The sequence below is a fragment of the Thunnus albacares genome, chromosome 20 (assembly GCF_914725855.1).
Source record: "Thunnus albacares chromosome 20, fThuAlb1.1, whole genome shotgun sequence".
Lineage (NCBI taxonomy): Eukaryota > Metazoa > Chordata > Actinopteri > Scombriformes > Scombridae > Thunnus > Thunnus albacares.
In genome coordinates, this window is record NC_058125.1 from 8185131 (window position 1) to 8212758 (window position 27628).

A 27628-nucleotide genomic window follows, 5' to 3' on the forward strand; every position below is an offset into this window, starting at 1 on the left:
TGTTTATTATTTCATTAATGTGGTGCAAAGACTGTTCTGTGCTCTTTTTGAGTTTAGACTTTCCCTTAGTTTTTCTTCACTGGTGTCTGAACAAAGTAGAATAAATAGGGCAGTTATTTTGAGAGTCCTCCTTTACTTGGATAAAGTTTTTGCTATGTGCTCTGCTTCAGTGTCTCAGACAGCTGTGTGTGTGTGTGTGCGTGTGTGTGATCTTTGGAAATATTCATTTGAGCTTGTTTTTGCACAGACCGCATCCTGTCTGTGCCTTATTGTATCGCTGGAATCCGTTAGAGGACATCCCAGCACAAATAATCTTCAAGTTGACTCCTACATAGTGGGTTACAACACGAGGGTCAATGGCAAAAAAGCCACTTGTGTACATACAAAACAGTTACATTTATTTCTATAGCTGCAAGAATGTTTAAACAGGACTTTACGGAGAAAGATCAATCACAAACAAAGTTGATGCAAGACATTTTGCAACAACAAGTAAAAGAAAACACAAGCAGATTGAGTAAGAGGCCAAATGGACAACACGATTCCAAACTAAACACAGTTTTAAACTTCCTTTTTACTCTCTGACAAAAAACAGGCCACTGCTGGAGCTGACAGACCTGGTGCCCCTAGAGACAGCAGTCTGGATTTCTATATACAGCACTGTGCAAAGGTTTTAGACACTAAAAGTAAAATGAGGTTGCTTTCAAAAATAATGTCAGGAATAGTTTTGATTTGTCAATTAACTTCATGCAAAGTTCAGTAAACAGAAGGAACCTAAATGAAATCGATATTTGGTGTGAGCAGCTTTGCCTTTAAAACAGCAGCAGTTCTCCTCAGTTCACCTGCACACAGTTTTTCTTGGAGAACTTGCTACAGTTCTTCTGTTGATTTAGGCGTCCTAGTTGCTTCTGTCTCCTCCATCATATTGAGATCAGGGCTCTGTGGGGGCCAAACCATCTGTTGTTGGACTTCTTTTTCTTCTTGTTGATGAAGATAGTTATTTATGACTTTGGCTGTATGTTTGGGGTCGTTGTCATGCTGTAGAATGAATTTGGGACCGATCAGACGCCTCCCTGATGGTATTGCATTATGGATAAGAATCTAAACATCTCAAGTGCTTAAAACCTTTGCACAGTACTCTATATCAACAGCAGTGGTGGAGGAAGCATTCAGATCCTTTACTTATGCAAGTAAAGTAGCAGTACTACACTGTGAAAATACTTGACTGCAAGTAAAAGTCCTGCATTGAAAATGTTACATTAATAAAAGTATAAGGAGCAAAATGTATTTAAAAGTATCGAAAGTAAAAGTATTCATAATGCTGTCTGACTATCATATATTATAGTACTGGATAATTACTGATGAATTACTGTGTATGTAGCATTTTACTATTGTGTTTGGTTGAGATGGAGCTAGTTTTAACTATTTTATATACTGTTGGGCGGTTTAATTCATCCATCATGTTTTATAAGATCAACCTGGATTTTGCATGTAAAGTAACTAGTAACTATAGCTGACAAATACATCTAGTGGAGTAAAAACAACATTTCCATTTGAAAGGTAGAGGAGTAGAACAATGAAATGGCATGAAAACACTCAATCACCTCAGTTTGTACTGAAGAACAGTAAATGCTGGCTTCCACCACTGATCAAGGGAGGCTATAGAGATGGTTTTGTTACATACTGTAACAAAACAAAAACAAATAAAATTAAAGAGGGTATTATTGGGAAAACATGTCTGGTCTCTTTTCTTTGACCTTTTTCATTATTAAGCCCAATAGCGGCCACTAGATGTCAGTAATGTGAATGTTTAGTCCAACTGCTTTTTGATGAATGAATATCAGGTGAAGGAGACGCAGTGACATCATCTGCTAGAGGACAAATTGAGCTTTCGCTGCTCCATCTAGCAATTACAGTCTCTTTCTGTCTGGACATCTATCTGTCTGTGCACTTTGAGAGGTACAAAGAAGTAAGAGAGTTACATTGAAACTGGAGCCTTTTAAAGTGTCCAACTGTAGCAGAGTCCCTTCGTCACAAACATACAGCAATAGAAAAATGCAAAGACATGCTCCAGTTTTTTTCCCCTTTTTTTGTGATTTAGAAATGGACGTTTCATGGTTTGTCTATTATGGTCAACCTCACAGACATGCCGACAGTCAGTGGATGTACACACACAGATAGAAGCTCAGTGAACTGCAAGTGATTGAGACTTACTGTAATTCAGACAGATAACATCTGAGCATGCTGCAGGTGCCGGGAGAAAATCAACACTGATAATAAAAAAATGAAGAAAGCAAACAAAGGGAGACACAATGAGGCAGAAAAAATGGGACTTTGGTCAGATTTCTGTTTTCAGACATGACGTCACTGTTTTTTTCCTCACAGGTTTCCCACTCTCTCTGCCCTGCTTTAATGCCTCACCTATACAGTATATTTTTGCGCAAAATCATATATAACAGCAAAAAATGCTCAAATGAGATTCAATAAGAAAAAATTAATCAATAAAGATGTCATTGGGAGTCTTAAAATTAAAAAATGTATAAACATAAGAGGCATAAAGGTAAATTATGGGCTTGATTTTAACCCTGATGAAATACTAAAACAACCTCGAACATGGAATAATATCCACACATGCCCACTGGATGATGCAGGCAAGCTTTGGCAAATTGTTAACAACATACATCATTCCTCAATATGATGCTGATGCAGCAGTTGAAAATGTACAGTTTAAAAATGTGAAATTTTATTATAATGCAATAAATACAATCAGGACATGAAACAGAATCTACATAAAGCCGACAGTATTTTTCTCCATTTTGAATCTAAACCTACTCAAGTTAATATCCTAATTCTATGACTCAAGTCACCCTTTGGAAGCCAAAAAACCATAACATCTGTCTTTACATTTGTCTGATCTGCATCTGAGCACTGATGAGCATCATCAGTTTTTGTTTTTTTCTCTGATAAAACTATCTTGTACCTCACATGTCATTTCGCTTTCAATATAAACTTTGCTAACTTGAATCTTGACAGTCTTTGTTAGCATCAGAGCGTTGTTGTTTTCTTATTTTTCAAAAGTAAATTTAGATTCATAGACTTTTTCTCACAGCAGACATTTTCATTGCAGGAAAAGCACAGTTGAGACTAATACCATTAACAATGGCTCCGGTCCAGCAGTTAGTATGATGTCATGCAGCGATTATTAATGTTAGTTTGACTGTTATGGGCAGTTTTTGTCGTAAATACTGTATGTGACGGTTGTGCACATTACAAGAGCAAAACCACTGGATAAAAAAACAAATAAAATGTATGAGTGTACAGTAACTAAAAGACATTGATTGAGATACTGATTTGTTTTTATTAAGTTTATTGTTAAAAAATCCTTTTATTTTCAGTTACAGTTACCACACAGACATCCTTACAGTCACACACATACACACATGCTTTTACTGCCAGGTTCAGATTGGTTCCCTCAATGTCACAGTGATAGATGAGTAACATTTGTGTTGTAGGGAGCAAACGTGGGAAATCTGGTCACCCACTGATAGATGTGACTGAGTGAATGTGTGTGTGTGTTTGTGTGGGTCTGTCATACTTTTGGGGACAAATTTCAGACTTAGGGCCAGTTAGATGGAGACAGCTTGTCCAATTGGGGACAAAAGCCATGTCCCCAGTTGGGACATGGTTAAGGTTAGGGTTATGTAAGTCTCCAGGAAATTAATGTAAGACTATACAATATCCCCAGAAGTGACCATGATTTATGATGATTATTGCAGGTAATGAGCTGATAATAAATTCCTGTCATTAAATTGTGTGCGTGTGTGTGTGTGTGTGTGTGTGTGTGGCCTACATGTGGATGTAAAGAGTCACACCGCCGCTGCTCAGACCATCAGACACCAGAGTTACTTGATCACTTAATGATTTAATTAAGGTGAACAGATTGTACTAATTGAGTGGGGGTGCTCTCGTTTGAGAATAATTAGTTTGGGGATTAATTCACTTCATTCAATCGTCCCCATTGCAAGGTGAAACAGATAAACAGTACAAAAAGCTTCCCGAGCTGAATCGCAGATGTGGGTGTGTTTTTACAGCACAAGGGTGTTATCTGTGGTGAGTTTTTATGGCCCGGCCAACCTTTGCTCTTCTCTTTTCTGTCCTTGCTTTACTTTGTCTATTGCCTACATGTGTTTACTTAAATTTTACAAGCTGTCCGTCTGTGTTTGCTGTCTGCCCATTTCTGACACATTCAATTATACGCACAACACGCACACACACACACAGATGCCTTCCTCCGCCTGTCATTTGCAGGGTGGACTCAGTATTTGTCTTTATTTCACCATAAATCACAATAATATGAGTATTTAAAGTTTATTATCTTAACGTTTGTTTATATTCCTTTCCAGTTGAAGCTCATTGTGAACCAGTAGATGGAGATTTTCTGAGCAATCCAGCCTCTTTCCTTCACATCAAATAAAAAATGCTTCTTGTTGGTTTCTCATTGGTATTCTATTTTTTTTTTTTTTGCATTTTTTGCCTTTATTGGACAGTTGATAGTGAAGATTCAGACAGGAAACAAGGAAAGAGAGAGAGGAATATGACATGCAACAAAGGTCCCTGGCAATCAAACAGCATATCCTGTAATCATTCACCTGCCAGGACACTCCAAAAATTTTGTTTTTAATGTATTTTTTTAGGCAGGACACATGTGTCATGTGTGTATGCAACAGTATGTTCTTTACTGGGAATCCTACCAGTTCAGCATGGAGACCCAAAGTGTTCAATCGTTAATGAATAAATAAGACACTGTCAAATATCTATTATCATTTATTTCCAGCAGTTGTTATTTCAAAGTGTCTTATTTCCAAAGTGTTTTTATTTCACAAAATCATTTTTAGTTCCACTTTTCATCACAAATCATTTCAGTTAAGAAAAACTGGACAGAGCCAGATATGATTGCTGCTGATTTTTTTCAGTTCCCCCCAATCTAAATGCAATCTAGTCATACTAGTTAATTTTGATGAGCTATAGTGAGTTGAGTTAGCCATATTACCCTGTAGCTATGAGGGTAAGCTAGTTAGCTAGCCTGCTTGCACGCGACACCATCAATGGGTTTGAAACAAATAAAAAAATATTAAAGTTCATTTTCACCACATTTTTTTGGTTCTGTGGCTTTGTTTTCTGAGGCAACCAGATGACAACTACCATAGCTCACTGGGTTTTGTTAAGCTGCAGTCCCTCTAATGGCCAGTGTTTGCCGGCTCCAGGAAAACTCAAAACTGTAACTAGCGGGGAAAATCTTAAACAAATTTTTTGCAAATATTTAGCCTAGCTTAGCACAAACACTGGAAGCAGGGAGAAACAGCTAGCCTCAACAAAAGACAGAAAACAATCTTCATACTGCTCCAACGTTTTATATATACGTTGTACAAAAGAGTCACTTGGACTTTGCTAAAAAATGTACAACTAAGTATTAAATACACATGTATACCATTTAAATATATGTATATGTAGAAGGCACTTATGTTGGACAGAAACATATAGACTATCTGTGTTCCTCTGCTCCCCTCTCTGTGTTTGTGCTAAATTAAGCTGAAAACGGTTAAGTCTGATTGCATTCAGGGACCATGTTCTCAGTTCTGAGCCTGGTAACCATGTGTCTTCGGTAAAAATTAAACTTTGTCATTTTACAAAGGCTTATGTGCCAGAAGTTACTGGTCCTAGGTGGCATATTGTCATTTTCACATTTCGGTTTCGGTTTGGATTAAACAAAAAAAGTAAAATGTGTCAATTTAGTGAGCTTTAGAAGTCCTGATAGGTTACTGTTGGACAGAGCTAGGCTAGCTGTTTCCACATTTCCAGTTTTTGTGCTAAGCTATGCTAACCTAGCTTCCTATGAAAGTTGTATCAATCCTCTCATCTAACTCTTAGTAAGAAAATGAATAAACATATTTCCCCACAAAGTCGAACTATTCCTTTAAAATCGGATTCAGTCAGAGCCTCTCTTGTAATATTAAATCAGCTGGATAATTACATGTCTTCTAACGTGTTATTAGTGGTACAATATGTTGTGGGGCCTGCTTCCTTGATTGACAAGTATGTCAACACATCATCACCATAGTGGCTTCACCTCACACCTCAGGTCCCCATGAGCACACAGTAAACTGAAGGACTAGTTCCAGTCGACTTTCCAGACATTGCACATGGACAGGGGCTTGCCATCATCCTGCTGTCAAAGGTCAGTATCTTCTCACAGTCCCCTGCTTTTAAGCCTACATTACAGTGACATCCCAAATACAATTATTTTCTTTTACTAACTAAACCATCCTGAAGGTTTGAATCATTATTGGTATTATTTCACTTTAAAATGCCTGTCTTTTGTCATGGTGTAATCTGTGTATATTACCAGCAAGATCACAACCAGGTTCAATCTGTGCTCTTTGTGTTTGTCTGCGTTTCAAGCTTGTGATTTGACCTCAGCACACCAGCAGTTAGAAGGTTATATGGCCTGCCTCTGTGTCTTTAAAGGTTGTATATTAACAACGTGATGTGGTAAGGACAGATGAGTGCCTACTTAGAGGAAGTGTGAATCTGAGAAGCGAAAGACTCAGAGGAGAAAACAGAAGAGGACTTGGGCACGGGATATTATTTGTGTAAATGAAACCTTTCAGTGAATCTTTGGTGGATTAGACAGAATTTTATTTCTGGAGGTCTTGGAGTGTGTGGTGACTTTATTGTGCTGTTGACGCACTGGACTCTGGAGTAGGAAAGGTGGAAAAAGCACTGAAAGCCTTCGTCAGACCATGGACTCTAATTGTTAGCTCAGGAATATAAATACTGCAAACTTCTGAGCTGAGAATGGGCCCAGATCACTGGTGGCTGTGTTTGTGCACCTTGGTGATTCTTGCTGCTTCATGTCGGGTCAATGGACAGTGTCCAAATGGGACTACGATCAATGTGATCCTGCTGAAAGACAACACGTCTCTATGGAGCCTTGATTATGTGGAGGGACAAATACTGAAGGCCATAGAGATGGATTCTGCCATTCATGCTGGAGACGGTAAAAAAATAAGAATTACAACATAGAGACATCTGTCACTTACACTTAACATGTGTTCACAGAATTATGGTGCATTATGGATTCAATATTATATTACTATATGCTGTAGTACTAGATTCTACGGTAGAAATTAGGCACACTTTTTAGAAGTGCAAAAATCTGAAGAATACACTAGTTTACTGTATCATTATACATAATGTAGTGTAATAAAATGATCATCTTTTTAGGTATTTTTTTGTCTTACAGTTTTAATTTCTTGTCCAGTGCTTTTAAACTAAAAAATACAATAAAAATAAATAAAATAAAATCGCAACCTTTCTTAGATTTCATGGGACAAGTGAAGCAATGACTGCTAACTGATAAGATTTTATATACTCAGTGTAATAAATAACTAGATATGAGTTGTACCAAAAGGAAACAATTATCTTTAATGCGTACTTAATGTTCAGTGAACATTATCATGATCTTTGGTTTGGATTACAATGATAAAATTCCTTTGACCCATTTAGTCATTGCCAGATTAATCTGTTATGGGCCCTGTGGCAAAAAATAACCAAGAATTAACTACTGTAAGAAACAACCATCATAGCAAAACATATCTTTCCCCAAAGCCTTCAAAATGCCCCTATATGCCCCCTGATAGTGTGTGATACTTTAAATTTGGACCCATGGCAAACATGAACTCCCCAATAACCCAATACATTGGTATTTTTAAAAAGCACTAATTAAAACAAAAAACAATGATATGAAGTCATTAGGAACAAAATGATTGGCAAAGTCATGAAAAAATTGGAATGATAGAATAAAGCACCTGCGACATAGACAAAAAGTATACCTCTGGGGTCTGCTGGTACCCCAGTTGGTAGGATTAAGTTTAAACACACATTTATTTAGCAGTATGGGACATGTTAGTTTTGGCAGAAGTCCCCTCTACAAGACAGGTAATGATACAGAACCCTGAACCCCATTTTATGCTTTATCCCAAACAAATTTGCACTAATCCAAATTACCACAGAGAAACACTCAAAGCAATCCAGCCCTGCACCTATATTTTAAAGGAGGATATATTGATGACATCAATTTTACTGAAAATCCACAAACTAAACTAAAAGAAAATCCTGAAATGTTTTTCTGCTTTTCTTTCTTTTCACAAACCACAATAAAGACACGAAGATTAATCTCAAACCCAGCTTTGACGGGTTTGACACAAGCATTTTTAAACATAAAGGCTGCTATGGAAGCACGTGCGAGGGAGTGGAAATGCTAAAAAACCTGGAGGTGAGTAGCTATAGCATTACATTCCAAACAAATTAGCCTCATGATATACATTTACCAACATATATGCATAGATTTGCCTGTATGCTAAAAGCAAGTATATCAGTGCTCTTAATGTTAGCTCTGCACACAAACATGAGAAACAAACAACCACAGTGACACACAGACAAAAACTCACACTTATCACACTTCTTTTCTCTTGCAGAGATCAGGCAGGCTGGGATGTGCTGTGCTTGGGCCCACCTGCACCTATGCTGCTTTCCAAATGGTTGAGTAAGTGCTGGTTTTTCAACGTCATGTCTACACATTTGAAAACACCATTTACACATCGAAACCGGATTTGACATGTATAAATGTTACAGTATGGTGCATGTGTACTCAGCTCATAGATGCATTTCCTAACATTAGGTAGTTTTGTAGTGGACTGTCTTTTCTCTCTCTTCCTCTCTCTCTGTCAGTCTGGAAAAAGGTCTGAAGCTCAGCACACCCATCATCTCAGCGGGCAGCTTCGGTCTCTCCTGTGACAACACTCACAACCTACAGCGCCTCTTGCCGCCAGCACGCAAGGTCTCAGACTTCTTCATTGAATTCTGGAAAAGCCGTAACAAGCTCAAACCTAAGTGGGAGACAGCCTATTTATACAAGAAACAGAACAACACAGAGGACTGCTTTTGGTGAGTCACCTAAGAGGTGTCTTTAAAGAGAAACATTTGTGAGTATATTGTATGTACAGTCACTTAATTGAACTATCAAGTGGTTATAGTCTGTGTAATAAAAAAAAAAGAGTAATATTGTGTCCAAAGCACAAGGCAATATGTCACGCTCTGGGTTTGAATGTATTTTTGGAAATTTGAAGGGCAGGTTCAAGCAACAGTAACAATAAGCTATGAGAATAATCTGTATCTGCTGTATCTTTGCAGAATTTCTAAGTGACTTTCTTCTACAGGTATATAAATGCACTGGATTCACACTTGAGCCAGTTTGCCCTAAAAATTCAGAGAACGGTCCTGCGCAGACCAGAAGAACTGAACACAGTACTTACATCACCCAAAAACAGGACCAGCAACCGTGAGTTAAAAAAAACAAAACAACTTAAAAACATACATCGTGTCAACAGCTCCTTGTCTGATCTCACTGGTCAGCTATTGTCATAGATGGTAATGACCGTACATTAAGCACAAATTAAATACTACTTTAGAGTAAATACTAAAAACACAAAAAGTTAGACTTTCAGAGGTTGAAAATGCCAACTTTCTCATTTTTAACCTTTCAAGTATATGACCATAAATGGAAACAGGACAAATTACTCAGTGTCTCAACAACCATTGAGACCTGTGATGTAGCTCAGGAGACCTATTGCTGTTGAGATGGCTCAATAACAATATTACTTCTATGACAAACAAGATATGAAAAAGACAAATAAATCTGACAGTGTGTAAATGTTTCAAGTCCAACAGTGTCCAAAAAAACTGTCCTTTCCAAGTTTCAAGATGAATAACAGGCAAGGTCACTTATTTTTATTGCGTTAATGCAGCTAAGAGGACATTTTTGGTTTGGTATTAACTTTGGTTTCAAGGTTGAAGTAGACATTTAAATAGAAATCAGAGTCTGGTGGTTAAATGGGGTTTGACTCCCACCAAGGTCACCTATGCTATAAATGCATAGACAATCAGATTCTGGTGTTACAAAAAGCTTTTCTGTTTGCAGTGTTCATCATGTGTGGATCACCAAAGGATTTAGCGGAGTTGAAAAATGGCTCTAGAGAGGCAGACAGCAGTGATATAGCCTTCATCCTTATTGATCTTTACAAGTCAGTACTCTCTTTTATATCTTGGTACTTTCTGTATACATCTGTCTCTATACATTTGCACATATTGTACTTACTTAAGGGCTTTCAGTATATTCTCACATCCTTATAGTATGCACTCACCAAGCACTTTGCACCAAGCTTATACTTTCAGTTTTTGTTGACATTGTCATAAAGTTGATCATTTTACTTCATGTTTATTATTGAGATCGTAGTGGATGGTGGTAGTTTACTGGAGTGTATTTTATTGACAAGTGTTGCTAATATTTTGCCCCCTTCAAGTATGTTAATGGAGTGGTCCTTGTTTCCTCTCATGTCTCAACTGTAGCTATCCAATAAAAGCATAAAATACCCAAAAATATATTAAAAAAATAAAAATATTTCCACATACTGATCATAGCTATACTAAACTAGAGTTACCTACCTAGCAAGATAAATAACGGATAAACAGTTGAAATAGTTAGTTTAAAGTAATGAATAAATGGTTGAAACAAAATGAGGATAAATGATTAAAATAGTTGGCTAAAAGTAATAGATAAAAAGTTGAAACAGTTTAAATTAAGGATAAATGTTTGACATAGGTAACTAAAAGTACTACAAAAGGTTGTTCCAGCTTCTGTCACCAGTGGTAAAACTTAGGTTAAGATTGCAAACTTAACCAAACTGACCTAAACAGTTCAATTGTCTTATTGTAACATCATATCCACTTTTATATCAACAATAGTTAAATAATATCCATTTTAAATTAACACATTTGTAACATGATGGGTTGTATCAGTGAAGTGGTACCTGAGTTCAGCTGACAGGGCTGTGGGTAGTATGTCTGACAAAAAGATTTGGAAACACTAATAATTAAGAATTCTAATTTATATCCACATATTGAGTCAGCTGACACCCAACATCACAAGCTCCAACTACAGTGCCTGAAAAATAGTTAACAAGCAGAAAGAAACATTAGCTAACTTGTTAGCTATAAGTAACAAATAAATGGTTGAAACAAAAGTAAGGACAAATGTCAAAATAGTTAGCTAAAAGTAATAGATAAACAGTAGTTAGCTTAAAGTAAGAATAAATGTTTGAAATAGTTAGCTAAAAGTAATAGATAAACAGTAGTTAGCTTAAAGTAAGAATAAATGTTTGAAATAGTTAGCTAAAAGTAATAGATAAACAGTAGTTAGCTCAAAGTAAGAATAAATGTTTGAAATAGTTAGCTAAAAGTAATAGATAAACAGTAGTTAGCTCAAAGTAAGAATAAATGTTTGAAATAGTTAGCTAGTCCAGCTCTACTCCAAGTGGTAAGACTGCTGGTAAAAATGCAAACTTAACCACACAGACGTGAACATTCAACTGTATTACAGTAATATCATATCCACTTTTATATTATCAATAGTTAAATAATATCAATTTTAAATGAACAGATTTGTAACATGATGTGTTGTGCCAATGATGGGGTAACATTACTGAAATTCATCTGACAGGGATGTGGTGAGTACGTCTGAAAAAAAAGGTTCTAATTTCAGGCAAATGACATTTCAAAGGTTTCACTGACAATTCAGTTTAAATTTATTCAGTCATTCTTGATGAGTTTTCTGCTCAATTTTAATGAGTGAATCAATTTTTTTTTACTAAATCTTCCAGCTACAGATACTCAGGCAGGGAATTATAATTATTATACTGATGTGGGAATAATATATATAGGATATGTAAGGATTTTAAGAGCGCCTCTCCTCTCTCCTTTCCACAGTGATGAATACTACACCAACACATCGTCATTTCCATTCATGAAGAATGTGTTGGTAGTGACGATGCCCAACTCCAGGAATTACACAATCAACACAAACCTGACAGACAACAACATAGTGAGAAAACAGAATATTACTCATTGACCTTCCTCCACATTCTACTGTTTGGTTTTTTGGGAGATGCTGTCATGTTTTCTTGCCAAGATTTTAAGAAGATCGATACCACCCTCGTATCTGTCTGTTAAATACGAAGTGTAATGGGAAATTGCTGATCACTCAATAAACACACAAAGAGAGCATTGTCAGGTTATGAAATAATGTAATCAAATAAGACAATCAGAAGTATAATGCATCATAGTTCTGGAGACAAAGATGCATACCACCTAGCTATCTTTTCTTTGTCTGAAAGGTTGGCACTTAACCAGTCCCTTAAATACTACGCGTACAGAATTTAAGACATCTGTTTACTAACCGTACAGGTCAGCAACCAACCCTCAGATAGAAACATAAGTCAAAAGTTCAGATAACCTAGGAACAGTCTTTCTTCACGACCATATATGACAGTACATAAGCATGCACCAAGTAGCATCACAAAATAACATTACTACTATATTAAATTAAGGACAAACCACACTATCCTCTAAAAGCTTATCAGTTTTACACATAAACATCTACATAACTACAGTTTATCTTATCACTGGCTCAGGTAAGGGTATAACAGAATGAACTTAACTGTTAAACACACAACTGCCTCATCTTACACAGCAAAGAACTAAGTTTAGAATAGACATAGCACAGAGGAATTTAGAACATGTGTGAAACACAAACTAACACTAAACTGAACTTAAAGACCATCTGAAACATGTATGATATATTCAAGAAATACATCAAATGATAACCTATTATTCCGTTTTCTTTTACAGAAGCTACAGCCAAGAGATGGTTAACTTTGTCAATGTGGGGTTGCCATAGTTGCTTTGTTGGGTGGCAAATAAGTGCATTTCCCAAAATGTAAAACAATGCCTTTTAGGATCTGTGTGCTGTATGTATGTATAATAGTATAATGTATGTATAATGCAGATAGGCTCTTTTTCTATCTGCCTTAAAATGTCTGTTTGTAGTGTAATGTAGTTAGAATCTAGTTAAAGGGTCAGTTCACCCAAATTACAAATTTCTCAGCTATATCTATGCAGATATTTTTGGTTTTATTTGCCCAGTTTTGAGGTAAATGTCTCTAAGATTTCTGTATCCAAGTAATGGAGAAATTAAAATTTTGACCCAATGAGGGTGATAGATGAAAAGTCAGAGGATCACCAAAGCTTATAGCAATGTCTGCTGGTTATCCAGAGTAACGGGGAGTAACTGCTGCTGTTGAATTAAAAAAAGAAAAGTAAAGTTTTGAGCACAACAAACAATATTCCGTTCAATTTTCTCTCTCTCTGCAGATGAATGACTACATAGCTGCATACCATGATTCAGTGCTGCTGATAGGTCGTGTAATGCGGGAAATTGCCCAACAACCTCCGTCAGAGATCCAGCAGACACAGTATACCAGCGTGGCTTACTTCAGGAACACCTCCTTTGATGGTAAGGAAGGTGAAGGGGCACTAAGTAAAGGACAGAGGAAATGAAAGTAAAATGTCTCTAAATCTTTAATATACTTTTAATCATAACTTTGCAGACTTTTAGAGTGAAACAGAAAAGTTTCAGAAAAGAAAGAAAGAAAAGAAAGAGAGGGAGAGAGATTGAATTTTTTTTTATTGCAATCCAATGAAAAACATCTATCTCCAAAATGTCACCTTTTCATTAAATAATTTCTGAAAAAATAGCAATATTTTGGTTATTGTTCAGTCATTTTTCTGTAAATTTGAATTTACAATATCAAGGTTGAAATGCTGTTTCAAATCCCTCTCCACATTGCCAAGCAGGCTTTATTTTTAAAATTATCTCATTGGCCTACAAATTGTCCAATTAAAGGACCAGTGTGTAGGATTTAGTGCCATTTAGCGGTGAGGTTGCAGATGGCAACCAACTCAATACCTCCCCTCCCCCTCCCCTTCCAAGCATGTAGAAGAATCTACAATGACCACAAAACTCACGAAAAACGTGAAAGGCCCTCTCTAGAGCCAGTGTTTGGTTTGTCCGTTCTGGGCTACTGTAGAAACATGGCGGTGCAAAATGGCGGGCTCTATGGAAGAGGACCCGCTCCCTATGTAGACATAAAGGGCTCATTCTAAGATAATAAAAACACAATAATTCTTATTTTCAGGTGATTGTACACCAATTAAAACATATTTATGAATATTATGTTCCATTGTTCTGCCAAATCTGTTCTGCTAGATGCCACTAAATTCTACATACTGCACCTTTAAGTCTAAAAATGCTGGAATAAGCTTATCAAATATTCACAATGTGCAAGATTTACCTCAGAGTCCACACTTCAGCCCCTGAGATCTGACATTGGTTACTGTTGTATGTGAGGTCTAACAGATGGAGGCTGTCAGCTACGATCACTTATTTTTGTTTTTGATTGGCATGATGGAGACAGAACTGAGATTAGGTGTTATAGCCTGCAGGCTGCAGCTGTAAGTAGCCTGTGTGCATTTGGGTGTGAGTGTGTCATTGAGACACACACATTCAAAGAGAGGACAAAACCTTTAGAAATCAATTAGTTAACATTAAACAGTACACTTGTTAACAATAGTCTTAACAACCAGTGAACAGAAAACAAACAGAAGTTTTGGATGACAAACTGCTGCGATGTGTCTGTGTAAAGACATTTCTATGATTCTTTTCAGGCATTGCTGGAAACTACAGACTGGACAAGCATGGAGACAGAGACGTAACTCTCTCAATCATTTACACCACTACTGACAACAAGGTATTTTCTTCTACTGTGTTAATTATTATGCTATTCAGTAGTGAACATACGAAGAAAGACAGATAACTCTTCATTTTGTTGACAATGTCTAAAAAAGATCTTCAGAAATAAAAGCCACCTACAGCTGAATTTTTGCTGTTATACAGTGTTTTATCCTGAAATGTGTCATTTTCTCCTCACATTTGATCCTCAGTATCGAATTTTATTCACATTCGACACTGAGCACAAAATCACTGAAGTGATTGAGACAAACCCTTCCTTCCACTGGGGACAAAGACTTCCTGACTCCATACCAGACGGAGGTACAGGCAAAATACACACACATATGCACACACACCCACGACTAGCCTGACTGTGTCAGCTGACCGTCACAAGCTATAATCATTAACTTTCTTCCTGCTCACATTCACACACATACAAGCGCACAAACAGACACAGTACATCTGTTTGGTGATCATCGTTGGCTGTTTATTGCTGTCAGTTAGATGTGCTATCAGTTGGAAGTAGAGTGATCTGAGATTGAACTCCAGATATGTTGTAAAGACGAATATGTTTTTATTGAAGGTTTTACTGTCTGTAAAGTGAAGCAGGAAATGTCCCAGTTATAGTTTAGTGCAGTGTCTGTGTTTCAAGGCTAAACGTTGTTAAAGAGGCTTTCATACCCATTAAAATGACAAATTTTACCTACAGCTGAGTGTTTGTTTGTAGCTTAGAACTGCTTTAACACAGAAAACACTGGTTCAACCCATGTTTGACCATTCATACCAGATTATTGCTCATGGTTGAAGGTACCCTGCAGAGTTTTCTTCAAGTTATGTTAACAGTCAGTTTTTTTCACCAGTAAGTATTGTGTGTATCAGTTAGGTCTGACAAATGTGATAATAAATCCATCCTCATAAAACACCTGCAAAGTGGATTTTAAAAATATTTAAAATTGTGCATTGTTTACATCCATGTTTACCAGCTTGCAGTGTCGTTCTTCATGACCTTAGCAGGTACATTGCAGCCACCGACTTCTGCTCATCCGCCATTGTGCATGTGCAAGATACAAACAAAACATCGATTCATGGTTAAAATATTGCTCCATAATGCTACTAGTGGTCAAACACTCCACAGGGGTACCTTTAGCTATCAGGCCATCAATGTCCAAACTGTGGTCAACCAGTGACTCAAAGATGAACCTATTTCCTGCCAATTGTGAAACCAGAAGCTCTAGTGACACTGGGGTCACTTCAGCTGCACAACATATGAATATATAGTTCACAGCACATAGACAGCATGAGATTTATGTGATTTTAAGAGCTGCCTACACTTCAGTGTGTCATAGACCAAAAAAATGGTTTAAATCCTGCTAAGTGCCTAAACTGTAAGTTGTAATTGTGCTTTTTTTTCACACTTCAGGCCCTGCAATTCATGACATCATTGTCATTGTGTTGGCTGTCACAGTGGTTGTCGTGGCCACCATCGCCTTCATTTTCTACAGGTGAGTATTTAGTCCTTTTATGGCAACAGCACCTGTACTCAACACATAGTGTTGGAGAGACATCAACACATAGTGGTGGAGAGACATATCACACCTACAATATGTTTGAGACTCATGGGAACTGTAGTTGTTGAATGCTAAAAGTTAGACCAACCAGAGGGTCTCCAATCACTTAAAGCCCCTCTGTATTCAAAAATTTCTTTTGTTTATTGTTAATTCACTTGGATGTCTAGTGTCAGACTTTGACACTAGAGGGCTTTATTTTTATTTATAAAATTTTTATTTATATATTTATTTATTTTATTTTTTACACATTCATCTGCTGAGGAGGGGGCTGGGGGGTCTTTAAATTGCAATTTGCAATTGAGATAATATTCATACTGAGTCTTTTAAAATCACAAAAGATATTAATATGGAAGTTTCTTGTTTAAGTTTTAAATTTCCACATATTTGCATGTGGTTTGGTGCATCTCTTGAAAGCAACTTTTCTGATTTTGATTCAGATTTTTTGGTGCTGATTTTAGAGGCAGCTGAAGTTGAAGTACATAATTTACGGTTGAAATTAAACGAAGTTGACCAAATTTTGAAAGTGCACATCTTAGGTATCTCCTCTGTACCACATTTCCACATCTTCATGGCTAGCTGAGTCATTTTTTATCACCTGGTGGTATGTTTTGTTCCTTTCAGACAGAACAGGAGAGATCGACTGCTGAGGAAACGCTGGTCTCACATCAGCTCTCATCTCATCACACTGCTGGAGAACAACCAACTAAACGTCATCTCTCTTAAGGTAAATGGAGTGGAAAAACCTCTCAGTCAACATGGAGGCTTTTCTACAGGACTGTGAAGCTTATCCTGCAGTCAGAAATCTGTGATCATTGCTCTAACCACTTTTCTCACCATAGATTTCTCCATAACGTTTATCTCATTCTTGAACATGAATGCACCAGAGCACACATTAAGAGAAACAAAGAGTTTTGACATGTTTAATCTTTTAAATCTGCCCCCATCAGATTGAAGATGAGAGGAAAAAATTCCCTATCCGCCGTGCACTCTATGATAAGAAGGTAGACACAACACTCTGCAGTTGTTCTCAGCAAACAAATAAACATACTTTTGCACTGAAGATGTTTTATTCAGGATTACTGCTCTGACTGGTGCTGCTGCAACATTTTCAGATTGTGATTCTGAAGGAGCTCAAGCACTCAGACGGGAACTTCGATGAGACCCAGAGGATAGACCTGAACGCGGTGAGATGCATGCACACAGCAGGTGGCATGTGTGATGTTGTGGTTTTGTCTTAAGGCACTTTATGGTCTCTGCAGATGTTTATTGCTTGTCCATTGTGATAATGTGTTTCCAAGCAAGTCTCTGTGCTACTCAAAGAGCTACTGCCTCTCATCAACCCCCCCTTCCTTTTTCTCTGCAGCTCCTGCAAATCGACTATTACAATCTCACAAAGTTTTATGGCACAGTGAAGTTTGATCAGGGTGTGTTTGGAGTGTTTGAGTATGGAGAGCGGGGATCACTCAGGGTAAGTATGGCATGTACACACTCAGGTCAAGTCCCTTCAGTCGTCAATGGAAGTTCAGCTTGCACGTATCAAATAACTACTTTGAATGACAAGTCAGGAATATGAGCAGCTTACTACAGAACAAAAGCTCAAATATGAGTGCAGAATGCAATGGATTTATCAGAGAGACTGATTCATTTCATCATATATTTCAAACATATATTCATTGAGACAGAAAGCAGCAATACACACACACACACACACACACACACACACACATACACACGTAAACACAAACAGAAATGCCCTCTGTCCCTGTCTTCTTCCAGTATGTGCTGAACGACAAGGTTTCGTACCCAGAGGAGACCTTCATGGACTGGGAGTTCAAGATCTCCGTCATGTACGACATCGCTAAGGTGAGACAGAAACTCTCTGTTCTGCTGGTGAACAATGCATTATGTAACTCTCAAGTGTTTTATTGTGTGTGGAGCATGTCACGTGATGTTGTATGGAGCTTTATGAATACCTGGAGCAGGCATCATTATGTTCAGCTTGGCAGAAACACACTTCCAACATGCTATTATATCACACAGAACTGACATATTGTCCTAGAGATGAGTAACAATCATCTGTATCAGACATAAAGGACTAATTTGCAAGACTGACTCAATAATAGTGATCAATAGCAGTGCCTCTGTGTGAATTACAGTACTCAGATTACTTGTACGTGATAAAAGGCTAGCTGTTTCCCCTTGTTTCCAGTCTTTGTGCTAAGCTAAGCTAACTGGCTGCTGGCTGTAGCTTCATATTTACCGTACAGGCAGGAAAATGGTATCAATCTTCTCATCAAACTATCAGCAGAAAAGGGAATAAGTGCATCTCCCAAAATGTCAAACCGTTTCTTAAATTTGGATGTACTGAGAAAATCGGAACAAAATAAAAGACAATACAGCAGACGATTTGCTATGTCTCATTATTATTATTTCTGTCACTTTGAAAAGAAACTTTCCCTAACACGAGTAAATACTTGCTCTAAATTCTAATTTAGAGCAACTTTACTCATTACACTCTGAAGTGATAACACTAAAAAAAGAAGCACACAGATAGACACAGAATCTAAGTTTCTGTGGTGCAGACTGGAGTGGACATATGTTGATATCTCAAGTTGTCAGTCTGGTTGTAATCTCAAGTTAACTTGAAAGAGAGAGAGAGAGAGAGAGAGAGAGAGAGAGAGAGAGAGAGAGAGAGAGAGAGAGAGAGCTTCAAAGCAAACAGTTTCATCTGCTATTCTTCAAGTTACTACTTTTTAAAAATGGTCCTCTAATCGCTCGTCTCTCTATTTCTCGGTAGGGGCATTGTAAACACACACATGTTCAGTAACTGTAATGTAATAGAAAAAATAGAAACAGTAATGCTTTACACTACATCATTAATGGGAAAAGTAATCATGTGTTAATGATGGATTAGCTCCAGGAGTAATCACCGTAACACAAATTGAGTATAATAGGATTTACTGTATGTGGGGGGTTTATCCCAAGCAGAATGTATTTGTAAAGACACATGAATGATTCACACTAATAAAATTGTTGTTGCAGTTCCTCCATACTGCCAGTAGATATCAGTAAAGATCACAGATGACTTGCTTCCTCTTTAAGATCTCTTCATCTCCTACTCAGTTGTAGTGTATATATATGTGTGTGTGTGTGTGTGTGTGTGTGTGTGTGTGTGTGTGTGTACTCCAGCCTGATGTTCATTCACTCCGGTGTATATATCCTCTGTGCAGGGCATGTCCTATCTTCATACTAGTGACATTCAGGTGCACGGTCGACTCAAGTCCACCAACTGTGTGGTGGACAATCGCATGGTGGTGAAGATCACTGACTTTGGCTGCAACAGCTTCCTCAGCCCTGGCGAAGGTAAAACCACAGTTGCAGTGTGTCTACAGTAGTCCTAACTCATTGTGTTTTTGTTCATTTCTTCACTTAAATCACATAATTTCTTCTGTTTTCCTTTCTCTTGAAACTCTTCTCTCCTCTCCCTCTGCTCAGACTTGTGGACAGCCCCTGAGCATCTGAGGAAACAGGGCACCTCGCAGAAAGGAGACGTCTACAGCTTTGCCATCATCGCTCAGGAGATTGTTCTCAGAAAGTGCACCTTCTACACTGAGTGCTGCTCTGAACGAGCAGGTGTAACACAAGTTCATACATTTACACAACCATGGTCCAAAATTAAGCCCCAATAGTGTTATAAAAAATATTAAGTGTTTATATACTGACATACAGTGATCCCCTCTCAGAAAGAATAAACGTGGCTCATTATTTAGGTTGCCACATACACTGTGGTGTCAAACACAATAATGCTTCACCATCAGGCTTTGATGATTCAGTTTGAGAGACTTTTACTGTAGACAATTAGTTATCTCTGAATCAACTTGAATGTAGCATTAAGTTTAGAGGCTTTTTCTGTGTTTAAAGTCGGTACAAGAGGCAGACAGTCCAGAGCCTGTCTGATCCAGAGCCAATGTTTTGCTTTGATATAAACACTCAGTGATACTGTTTTGTGGAGAAATAAATGTATGTCTCTTTCCTAACAGAAAAGCTGTCCAAGGTCATCATGTCCTACTTTAGACCTGATCTTGACTTTGAGACGGCTTCAGAGAAAGAATTAGAGGTGCGTTATTGCCATTTTGGTGGCAACTTTATCTATAGTTGTGTGATTGTGTATTGTCTGTTATGTCTATAAAGGAGCAGTTTGACATTTTGGGAAAAAGGCTTATTTGCTCTCTGACAGCGAGTTAGATGACAAGATCAATACTCATATCTGCATAAATATGAAGCTACAGCCAGCAGTTGGTTTGCTTAGCTTAGCACAAAGACTGGAAACAGGAGGAAACAGCTAGTCTGGTTCTGGCCAAAGGTAACAAAGTTGTCAGACAACCAGCACAGGCAAGACATAGTCTGGCACATGATGCACTGTAAAACGGCCAATTGTTGTTTTTATGTTTCAGTTTTTCATACAGTTTGAAGTACAGTATATTTCCCCAAATGTCAAACTGTTCCTTTAAAGCTTTGTGTCCTCCGTCTCTTACTGTAGGTGTACATGCTGATAAAAACCTGTTGGGAGGAGGATCCAGAAAAAAGACCTGACTTTAAGAGGGTAGAAAACTGTCTGGGGAAAATCATCAGGTAACGGCTTCTTTACATTCTTGGACTCATGTTGCCGTCAGAGATGTGATCAACATATGTGGCCATGTGTAGCCTATGAGCTTTGAGAAATGAATCACAGGTTTTAGTGAAAGATCATATTTTTCTTTGCCCTCTCCTCCAGTAAAATTCATAACCAGGACAATGAGAGCTACATGGATAACATGATCAGACGGCTGCAGAGTTATTCCAGAAACTTGGAGTACCTGGTGGAAGCGAGAACGGTTCTCTACAAAGCTGAGAGGGACCGCGCCGACCTCCTCAACTTCATGCTCCTTCCTCGGTCTGTTTACACTAAAAGGAGCACTCCACATTTTGTTACATATTGGCCTGAGAACACATACAAAATCATACATGTACCCCTGGTCTCCAAAAAACAGTATCACAGCTGAAAACAGGATATTTAGCCATAATAAAAGGTGGATCATCTTGTTTCATCTGACTTTGTACACGTTTCTCTCTGTGTAGCCCAGTGGTGAAAAGCCTGAAGGAGACTGGTGCAGTGGAGCCAGAGCTGTACGAGGAGGTGACAATATATTTCAGTGACATAGTGGGTTTCACCACTCTGTGCCAGTATAGCACACCCATGGAGGTTGTGGACATGCTCAATGACATCTACAAGGGCTTTGACAGCATCGTCGACCACCACGATGTTTATAAGGTATTGATAAGGCTGGTGTATAGATAGATAGACAGATAGATTACATGTTAATTACTGGAGGTCATCTTTTTCCCATTTACTCTCAGGTGGAGACGATAGGCGATGCCTACATGGTGGCCTCTGGTCTGCCAAGGCGAAACGGGAACAGACACGCGGTGGATATCTGCCGCATGGCCTTGGACATCTTGGCGTTCATGGGCACCTTCCAGCTCCGACATCTGCCTGGTATCCCTGTGTGGATACGCATTGGTGTACACTCAGGTAGACTGTGCAAAAGTCAGGGATGTGCTTATTACTTCTTAATGTTGCAATAAAAAAAATCACATTATTTGTAAATGGAACTAAAGAGCGAAGAAAAATCAACAAGTTTAATATACTATGCTTATTCATCACCTGAGGTACCTGCTTGCAAGTTTTCAGAGAAATGCCACAAGTACTTTAGACATGACATGGATTAACTGAGCCTCATTAAAGTTCCTGTTACCAAATATGCAAGAGACTTGAAAATGGCAATAAAGCATTTGATTAATTCATATTTAATTGGACAAACAATTAGGGGCTAATGAAATTAGATTTATGAAATGAATCAGTTGATTATAAATTAATAATATGTGTCTGTTAAAGATACAGTTGTACAGTTTAAACAAACAAGATTTAACATGTTAATTAGTGAGCTGCTGGTAGGTGGATTTTGTTTCCAGAGCCAGGCTGGCTGTTTCTCCCTGTTTCTAGTGTTTCTACTAAGCTAAGCTGACCAGCTGCTGTCTGTGGCGTCATATTTACTGGACAAACATGAGAGTAGTATCCATCTTCTCATCTTACTTTCTGCAAGAAACTGAGGGGAGCTTAGTTCCCAAAATGTTGAACTACTCCTTTAGTGCAATTTATAACAATTGGTAAATGGAGAAGTAGGAACCCGTCAAATTGCAAACTCAAAGAAGAATTCCACATTTTTTAAGTATTAATCTACTTATCAGTTGTGCAATTTTAAACCCATTTTAATGTGATCTATCAATTGGTCTGCATACTTAATGTCTTTTATTTTATGAGAAGTTGTAATCTATGTTGGAAAACTGGCTGAATGTGTGTGTGTGTGTGTCCAGGTCCGTGTGCAGCAGGTGTTGTGGGGCTAAAGATGCCCAGGTATTGTTTATTTGGAGACACAGTCAACACGGCATCTCGCATGGAGTCCACAGGCCACCGTGAGTACAGAAATAAACACACGCATACTAAGAGACATTTTTAACGAGCAAACTGATTTACACTGACATTGTCGCAGCCGACTAGTTTGGTCTAGCTATGTTACATTAGCATCTTACTGCACATTACTCATGTGCAGTTACAGAATCTACCAATCAACCTAATTAAATAAACTCACCCCAGCCAAGCTTGGGTGAATAACAAATGATGTTGATGTATCATTTAATATCCTCCAGCCCTGCGGATCCACGTCAGTCAGCCTACTATAAATATCCTACAGAGGACAGACTGCAAGTTTGAGTATGAGATCAGAGGAGAAACATATCTGAAGGTAAAGATGAGATTCTTCATTAAAAAAAACAACATGTTAGTCATTCAAATGAACAGTTTATAAATTCAGAAACACTGAATTCTGCAGAAAGTGTGGGTGTCTGCAGACTTACTGCCACACACTGATGCCAAAAGTCATAAGTGTGTGTGCATGTGTGTGTTTCCCCAGGGTAAAGGAATGGAGACAACCTACTGGTTAACAGGTGAGATGGGTGAGGACTACAACCTCCCACATCCACCCACAACGTAAGCAAACCCTCCAACTGCTGAAATATTACTGCTCTCAAATGTCTATTATTACTGTTTCCTACTATTACTACTGAACTTAGTTTATTTAGCTTGCTGAGCTGCTTTTTTTAGATTGATGATGAGATTGAAATTCATGAAGGAGTGTTTTGGGCTCACTTTATATACATATAGTTGCTTAATAGTGTTGATGAGTGCAGGTCTGATCACTGTGAGCAGGTTGGAAGAGGCTTTTCTGGGATATGGAGAATTACACATCCCCTGTCAACAACATCGGCTTGTTCTTTAAAGCTACATTGAATTAATAATGAAGCTACAGTAGGTTTTTAGCCATGTAAGCAGCCTCTAAGGATGGTAATGTTGGTACAGACATTCATGTGCTCCTCACAATGAACTGTAGTAACTTCCGCCGACTTTTCATTAAGCCTAATCAGGTCAAAATTTCACTTTTTCCAATTTGGTTTATGTCCAAACGACATTCCCATTAGCCTCAGCTGTACTTTGTATGAATATGAATAGTATGAATAGTGAAATTAGTAGGGCTGCAATGATAAGTCAATTAATTGATTAGTTGATCGCCAGAAAATTAATCGCCAACAATTTTGATAATCAATTAATTGTTTCGAGTCATTTTTTAAAGAAAAACTTTCCAAATTTTCAGATTCCAGCTTCTTAAATGTGAATATTTTCTGGTTTCTTTAGTCCTCTATGATAGTAAACTACATATCTTTGGGTTGAGGACTGTTGGTTGGAACATTTGAGAGCTTCATCTTGGGCTTTGGGAAAAAGTGATGGACATTTTTCACCATTTTCAGACATTTATAGATATAATATATATGTACAGTAGATATAATTGATAATGAGAACAATCGTTAGTTGCAGCCCTAGAAATGAACAAATATTAGCATGCTAACAGGCTAAACTGAGTTAGTGAACATGGTAAACATTACCTCTCACTGTGGGCATGTTATTTAGCTCAAGTACAGCCTCACAGAGCTGCTAACATGGCTGTAGACTCTCAATGCTCCCTGAACATCAAAAGGAACCTCAGGTCTTGTGAATCAGTTTTTTAGGAATGTGTTCATCTTGGAGACTTGACTTGAAATTTGGTAAATGGTATTTCATTAGAAGCTTTATGTGTTGATTGATTATGATTGTAGATAATAATTTGAGACAGATGTCTTATTTAGTCTGAGTTGACTTTACACATTGAACTTGGCCTGGCCTTGACATGGACCTGATCCTCTGCTCCTGTACTGGCTCCTGCTTTTGCAGAGAGAACGTCCAGCGGCTCCAGCAGGACCTTGCCAACATGATCCTGATGTGTCTGGAGCACCGATCCCGAGCGTCTGTCCGGAGAAAGCAGCCGTTTTTGAGTCATGTAAAGGAGAAAGACAAGGACCAGGAATCAGAGGCGGAGTCTGAGAGTGACCATCCTGAGTACCTGCATCTGGCCACGGTGGATAACACCCTCAGTACCTTCCTGTAGGACAAACCTGCCGTAGAGTACGTCACTGTCAAACTCTGACTCTATGTTATGACACTATTCAATAAGAGTGGTAAAAATATCCAGTAGATAGAGCTGCACAGGGAAGAAAGAGTAAGGACTGTAACTAAAAGTGTTTAAAGACGTCAAATATTAATGTACAAATAAGTGCCTTGTTTAAGACCTGAAAGTCTCAGTAAGGATATATCTGTCAGTGGGTCCTCTCATTGTTGGTTTGTATTGTGTAAGAAGGACAAGGGTATGAAATGTGCTTGTTTGTTTTTATTTCAGGATACATTTGTGACATGCATCTTGTCTTATCAGAAATGACAGTTTCCTGCATGGTCCTTGCCTTTTGTGCTCTTTATTGAACCCCTGGTTAGACGTGCAATGACAAGCACAGATGAGAAGATAACACTGAGCCCAGCAGGGTTTGTTATAAATTCTGTCCAAATCTATCTGAGGTTAAACTGAGGCTATAAGGAACAGCAATCTCCCAGGCTACATCCAAATATGTTCTTGGACTTTCCTCCTGTGTATGCTTGTGACTTACAGAGCTTCATCAATTGTTTAAATATGTAATTTATTTACTGCTGGATCTAAAAGTGTGTCATATGGAGCCAGAAATATCCTGTGCACCATGAGAGATGTTGCAGTTACTTGTATGTCCAGTGCTCAGTATGTCTTCCACATCTTTGGAGGGGAGTAGTGCATCCACAGGATGACAATAAGAGGTAACATAAAAATAAACAAGACAAGTCTACAGACAGGCTAGAGAGGCTGTATTTAGGCAAAGCTGTGTTTTGAGCTTAACACTAACATCAGCATACAAAGACAATGCTTACACCTAATGTTTAGCAGGTCTGTTTAATATATTCACCATCTTAGTTTGCATGCTAACATTTGCTAACTAGCACTAAACACAAAGTACAGCAGCTGCTGGTTGTAATATCATTAGTTTTGAAGGTACTTGGTCATAAACCAAAATATTTGACAAATTAAATTTTTTTGGCATGATGGAAAGTTAAAAGATCATGAAAGTTGTGACAATTCCTCCTCAGGGCACCATGAATAGTTGCCATGATATTTCAGTCAGGACCAAAGTTGGACTGACCAGCTGACCAAGATTTCCATTATAGAGCCATGCTGCTAGCATGGCTAAAAACTGACTTAGCTATCTAATTAGCAATTACCAAATTTGGTCCATATCTGTACATATCTGTTTTACTTTTGCAATGGGAACTTTACATGCATTTATATTTTTTTAACCAAATGACAGATTTGAAGATGCCTGAAGGGGTTCAGGGTGGTGATTACTGCTTCTGCTACTCAAATGTTGAATGTATTTACTGGCTTTGTTTTCATTTTCTAGCACTAAATACCAGTGTATGGGCTCATTATGATCACATTGTAGTTGTGATGGTGCTTCCAAAAAATGAGAAATTTGTATTTTAAACCAAAGGACAAAGTTTTATTTTATTGATAATGGTGACATTCATTTACATTAAATTAAAAAACAAACAAACAAAAAAAAACAATTGACCCTCTGTCACATTGTTGAAAATGTATGTATGTTGTTCAGGTCCTGATGAAATACAGTTCAAAAAATAAAAAAAACAGTGTTTCTTGAAGCCTGTGCAGGTTCATCTGAGGCGTTACAATTCATGTGTCACATTGTTTTGTTGTGTATGTATACAGACAAAGTAGACTGAGGCTCTATGGACAGCAGAGGAAAGAAACTCCAGCATCAGATAAAAAACAAACAAACAAAAAAGAACTTTTCTATCCACATTTGCCTGACAGATGTTTGGGTTTTCTGCACAGAATAATGAAAAGAGGACTGCTATGTAGACATCAAATACTATGTGAAGACGCACTCTACTGTACAGCAGAAACCATTCAACAAGTAGTGTACAAATTAAAAAAAATGAAGTGTGGATCCAGCAAACCAAACAGAGTAACTGTACATGCAAATGGAGGTTTATAAAACTGACCTAATGGTAACACATTTTAAAAACTATTTGAGAGGAAAACTTTATTCTTGGGGGAATGTATGTTCAACAGCATTCATGATGTGAAAACTACAAACTAGCCTATTTGGTAAACCTGATGATTATATTTCTATATGCTTTTAAAGACCATCAGGTAAAACATAAAAGCTAGTCATTAAGTAGAAAAAAAGCAAAAGGTCACCATAAGATGACATAAATCCCCCCGCTAAAAAAAGTCAAAACCCAAATTCTTTTCACCATGTAACATTCAAAAAGAAACCTTGAGAATAAATTAGACAATCAAACGTACAAAAGAATAAAAAAGGCATGACATTTTATACAAAACAGCTAAGCCTTCTACGAGAGCTGCAATGAAACGGCTTCCCCTCAAACATGCAGCTGTATGTTCTGTACGTTCACTCTCTTTATCTGCTTGTCAGCACCTTCTGAAAAACAAAACTCTCAGAGCAAATAAGCACTGGAAGAAGTTTATATGAATACCAAAGCTGGACTCTGACTGGAGATTGTAAACTACCCATTCTTCGACTAAAATATTGAAACAGCTATTTAAAAAAAAAGAAGCATGTAATAACACCTACGATCATTTTTGACATGTCAGTTTTACTTCTTGAACTCAAGGCACCGAATGATCCCAGTTAAAAGCCTCAAAAAACAAACAAACAAACAAAAAAAAAGTGAAGTAACAGAACATAACTAAAAAAAATGTGTCTCTTTCAGTCTTCTCCCTCCTGTTAC

The 27628-nt window shown here is 37.8% G+C and overlaps 1 protein-coding gene across 1 annotated transcript; it reads left to right on the forward strand.

Annotated features, from left to right (window-relative positions):
- Positions 1-6462: 6462 nt before the first annotated feature.
- Positions 6463-27434, forward strand: gucy2cb (guanylate cyclase 2Cb). The gene is made up of 27 exons (XM_044337248.1): positions 6463-7054; positions 8220-8332; positions 8535-8602; positions 8788-9003; positions 9276-9397; positions 10037-10139; positions 11881-11995; positions 13324-13465; positions 14677-14759; positions 14953-15061; positions 16161-16242; positions 16930-17032; positions 17256-17309; positions 17421-17492; positions 17672-17776; positions 18085-18171; positions 19539-19671; positions 19804-19941; positions 20349-20425; positions 20849-20940; positions 21083-21241; positions 21427-21619; positions 21706-21880; positions 22723-22821; positions 23056-23150; positions 23319-23395; positions 24671-27434. Exons 1-27 carry the CDS (start codon positions 6853-6855, stop codon positions 24882-24884), a joined length of 3228 nt encoding a protein of 1075 aa, XP_044193183.1. The 5' UTR covers positions 6463-6852; the 3' UTR covers positions 24885-27434.
- Positions 27435-27628: the final 194 nt, after the last annotated feature.